Genomic DNA, 5,320 nt, shown 5'->3' on the forward strand with positions numbered 1-5,320 from the left:
TTATAGTCAAATCAGACAATCAGACATTCCAGTAATATAAACGGTCCGTTACAAGTTTAGATGACGTATTTGTAAACCGTAGAATTGTAACAATTCCTATATTTCCTCAACTAACCTATAAGTTTAACGATTCTGAAACTTACCTTAGTGGTAATAAACAAGTCCTCCCTTTTAACAACGCCCTCTGTTATTTTTCGCTTGACAACTTGTCCGATCTCCGGTTCAACGCGGTAAAGATGCGCGGTGTCGATGTGCCGGTAGCCGATATCTATGGCGTATGAGAGCGCCTCCACTAGCTTCGGTGCGTCTTGTATGTTGAATACATTCTAATAGTAATTGTAAATGTATTAATAAGAAAGATTTTAAATTAATAATAACCCTTTTATCGCCATTGTAATATTGGTATTGTTAAGTGACCATCTATTTAATTTTTATCTATTACTAGCTTTCGTCCGCGACTCTGTGTGGAGTTAAATAGCATATGTGTTCTTTCAGACTATCCCCTACATCTATGCCATTTATCGAGATTCGTTCTGCTGTTTAGGCTAACTCTAACAAAAATTGCATCGCATTCGCTTTTATCTATACTTCTATACTATTATAATAAAGCGTAAACACACACTTCTTTGTTGCCTAAGATGTCAGCAATTACAGCATATTTTTAAATAATTATTTTTTAAATAAAAAGCCGTACACTTACGTCACGCTTTAGGCTATATATTTTCACGCCATTAAACTTAGGGGGTAAATATTTTGGATAAAAACCCTAATGTAAGAAAGAGACCATAAGTTGTTGCCAACATCAAGGAAGCAAGATTGCCAAGTTTTGTCATGTCATGTCATTTTAACATTTGCTATTGATAATTTGACAAATGTAAACAATGAAATAAAATTTTCATGCGAATGAAACCGCACGGGAACAGCTAGTTCTGAATAAAAGGCTATTTTCATTTCCTTCCACACTATCCTCTACATCTATTCCATTATCGATCCTCTGCAGTTTAGGCGGCAAACTCTAACATCTATCTAAACTTTACCATTTCTAAGATTAAAGTCTTACTAATATTATAGATGCAAAAGTTTGGATGGATGGATGTTTGTTAGAGTTTGTAGCACAAACGGCTGAATAGATTTTTATGAAATTTGGTACAGATGTAGATTATAGTCTGGAAGAACCCATAGGCTATTCACTTTTGTTTTTTTTTAAATTCCACGCGAACGGAGTCGCGGGCGAAAGCTAGTTCAAAATAATTTCGTTTGATCATAACAATTTGCGTTAAGAATTATATGAATATAAAAGAAATGTGATAAGAGTATTGTATAACAATTTAAATAATCTTAAAAATGCAATCTTAAGCTACGTAAGCCTTTAATTGAAGTGTTCTGATTGTATTTTTCTTTAATTATATTATTGTTTTAAGCTGCAAAATACTTGATAAAGCCACTGATAGCGTCTAGGTATCCTAAATTACTTAAACAGATAACGATACAAACATTTACAATGTCAATAAAGAAGAAATATGTCTACTTAATACTAATATAAATGTGAAAGTTTAAATGCATGGATGTTTGTTAGAGTTTGTAGCCTAAACGGCTGAACGGATTTCGATGAAATATGGTATAGATGTAGAGGATAGTCTGGAAGAACACATAGGCTACTTTTGATTTAAATTCTATGCGGACAGAGTCGCGGGCGAAAGCTAGTACTTTATACAGAGTTATTTTACAATTACCGGTTTAAAAAAGGCGTTATATGTAATTGATACTATTCATAATTAAATAAAAAATGTAAATTAATTTCGAAAAATTATCTTTAAAAAACGAAAACTAATTATTGGTCGATTGCAAGTATAATAATGTCTAATTAATGTATAATGCTTGGTATTTCAACTCGTTTTACTCATAAAAAGCAAGATTTATCTGTTACTAGCTGTTCCCGTGCGGCTTCATCACCATGAAATTATGAAAATTATATTTTTATTGTTTACATTTGTCAAATTATCAATAGCAAATGTCAAAATGACATGACATTACAAACCTTGGCAATCTTGCTTCCTTGACGTTGGCAACAACTTATGGGCTCTTTCCCACGTGAGGGTTTTTATCCAAAATATTTACCCCCAAATTTAATGGCGTGAAAATATAGAGCCTAGAGCCTAAAGCGTGTGGTAAGTGTAGGGCTTTTTATAAAAAAAAATAATTATTCAAAAATGTGCTGTAATTGCTGACATCTTAGGCAACAAAGAAATGTGTGTTTACGCTTTATTATAATAGTATAGATTAGTTCCCAAACAAACTCAAATCTAACGTGCGTAACAAGAAGTGCGTTCTGAGTTAGCACTACAGATAATGTACTGTACTAGTGCGTTTATCGTGTAAAGGAACGTTTTAAGTAGTGATGCCCACCTTCTCGTCTAGTCCCAGCCAAGTGCCGTAGCCCAGCGCTGGCATTTCTAACCCATTGTTGAGTTTAAATGTAGGAATGTTAACCTGTAAAAAAATCGAAATATGTAATGTAACTAAGTTGTCGTGGTTTTTAAAAATATAATATTCGGATCGGGTTTCTTACTACGATTGGATTGTTCCCTGGCTGAATGAATTAATGCGGTAGTGCGAAAAAAAAATGTGGAACCTAAACAACCCAACTGTTTCAAGGAACCAGTGTTTTAAGAAAATTAAAACCAAATATTAAAAATACATGAAATATTATGCTTAATTTTAACCTATAATTAAAAGCACTTGAAGTGAACTTGGTTTTTTTCTCTTTTTCCGTTTGTTGTTTAATTTTTTTTTAATTTAAATTGTATGTACTAAGATATTTCTCACAATTATCTCGATGCTATTCGAGTAAAAAAAACAACTCGAAAGCGGTTGCTCTTGACATGAAAAATACAGATAATAACTAGTTATTATGTACCTTAAATTAAATACAAATACATACTTTTTTTAAATTAAAACGGGAATTTTAATAAGAGAACTTCGATATGTAATAAACATATTACCTAAGAATGATAAAAAATACTCAGCAAAAAATATTTATTTGGAATGCAAGGTAAAAATGATCATAAAAAAAATTCGACTTGAAATCTATACTAATATTATAAAGAGGAAAGATTTGTATTTTTGTATGTATTGATATAAATCAAATACTGGGGCAATTTTAAAAATTCCTTCACCGTCAGAAAGGTAATTTATCTGTGAGTAACATGTGCTATATTTAATAATAAAACAAATTTAAAGTTTCTTTTATAGCTTTACATTCGTCACTGATAATTGTTATGCAATAGTTTTGATGGTTAATGTTATGTTTATGAATATATGTGATAACTTTTGAACTTCGTGTTTGTTAAATAATACAAACGGATATACGTTTAATATCTTAAAGATAACTTCTCTTTTAACTTGAGACTAAACAATCTTTTTGTTATGTCAATTAGTATAAACGGAAGGGAATTTAAAACATTTTTTATAGAATAAACATAATTTTCTACAAGCAAATATTAATAATTACTGTATAATTTTGAACGAATATTCCAATATTTTATTGTTTTATCATTAAAAATGCATAAATCAATCTATATTTATTAAACCGGTATTTTATAAAAACAACTGGTTAAAATATTTTGATCAAAATATACTGACCTTGGCCATGACGAAGTGCGAACAGAAGCGAATGCCGGCTCACAAATACTGCCGACTGCCGACGAATTGTGTTGTGAATCTACTGAGCGATTGGAGTGACAAAGAATAACTACTCAGACTTGACAATACGTAAGAAAGTAGAAACATAATAAAATACAATTCGAACTTGAAATAAATCAAGCATTAAATTGTATGTTATTCGTTATATCTCAAAACACGTAAAATAAACAAAAAGAATTGACATCTAGAAAGTAGGAACAATACAATACTAGTTCTTTAAAACTCAGAAACATAGCTATCGAGTAATCATAACCAATTGATTTTAAAAAAGACACTCTCGTCCAACATGAGATTAAAGGTCAGTCGCAGGAGTAATTTAGCTTTTAAAATATTTTATGTAACTATAATATTCAGTCTTTGGATGTATAATCATTGACGATATGAAGAATAATGAAATAAAGTTTATGTTTACAATTTCAACGGCTGACTTCATAACACCATTGTTAATTCTTTTTTACAATACTACCGGACGTCCTAGTAGCGATACAATGACATTTAAAATGCTTAACGAGTTAAAATTCGAGCTATTTATTATGATTAATCGTTTAATTTTCTGTAATTTTCTTCCATTTGTAGCAACTTTCAACTAATTTCAAATTAAAACAATAAATATTTCGTAGCCAATAATTCAATTTGTTTTACCGCCATCTTTTGTTGTAAGCATAAATAACAACTTTTGAGTTAAACAAAAAATCCACCAGATGGCAATAATGCACCAAAAGTAATGTTTATTTTAGCTACTTGCCACAAGATGTCACTTTGTCCCGACCATAAGTTCAATGAGATTCGAAAATTTATTTAACGACAGATGGCGCTAGTAACCTCAAAGTAAGTAAGGGTTATCAAATAGGAGTAATGCGAGGGACATGTAGTTTATGTCCATATTAAAAACTGGTTAATTACAGCTACCGGACAATATAACACCTTTATACATTGCCTTTTTCATGGATAATTTAGTTACTACTTACATACAAAAGTAATTATAAAAATAATAATACAAAGCAAACTTCTTATTCAGAGTAGTTAGTACACTTTAAGAGCGGGCACACATCTTTGACTAAACAATTGCACAACAGTTGCACGGTTTTCGATTGTCGCAGCCAATTCAACTGTTTAGTTGCACAACTAAAAATCGAGTTGTGTGTACCTGCAGTTGTGCGATAGTTTAGCTTAAGGCGTGTCACGCTTTTAAAGTGAATTTTCGAAGGACTTTGCAACTCAGTAAGTTTATTGTGAGATTGTAAATTGTATATTTTAGAATAGACTAGAAGAAAACACATTTCTTTTTGACCGACTTACCAAAAGAAGGAGGTACTTAATTCGTCTGTATTGTTAGGAACAAAATTAGTACCGTGCTATAGAATTGGCGCAACTCTAGATTATCAGCATAAACGTCACGTCCCTAGCTGACAGCTGTCAATGTCACTAGAAGGATGGATAGATTGGCGCGTAATTTGAGTCTTGACGAGAAGTATTGCTCTGAGTTTGAAGCGACAGTATCAATTAAATAAGTTGTCTAAAAGTATGTTTTTTATTATTATTCTATTGAAATTAAATAAATCTATTAACACAAAGGTATTTTTAAGGAGCGTAAACGTTAAAAGTGTCCGCAGTACAT

At 31.2% G+C, this 5,320-nt stretch overlaps 1 protein-coding gene across 1 annotated transcript in view; it reads right to left on the reverse strand.

Moving 5' to 3' along the window:
* LOC106101777 (aldo-keto reductase AKR2E4-like) overlaps positions 1–3,730 on the reverse strand; it is a 6,817-nt gene extending 3,087 nt beyond the window's left edge. Inside the window, exons 1-3 of the mRNA XM_013281112.1 lie at positions 3,643–3,730; positions 2,407–2,490; positions 144–326 (exon numbers count right to left, since the gene is read on the reverse strand). Coding sequence (XP_013136566.1) covers positions 144–326; positions 2,407–2,490; positions 3,643–3,651 — 276 coding nt within the window. The 5' untranslated portion in view covers positions 3,652–3,730. The remainder of the gene's footprint in view (positions 1–143; positions 327–2,406; positions 2,491–3,642) is intronic.
* Between the last annotated feature and the right edge of the window lie 1,590 nt (positions 3,731–5,320).

Source organism: Papilio polytes, unplaced genomic scaffold (assembly GCF_000836215.1).
Source record: "Papilio polytes unplaced genomic scaffold, Ppol_1.0 DF823935.1, whole genome shotgun sequence".
Classification (NCBI taxonomy): Eukaryota; Metazoa; Arthropoda; class Insecta; order Lepidoptera; family Papilionidae; genus Papilio; species Papilio polytes.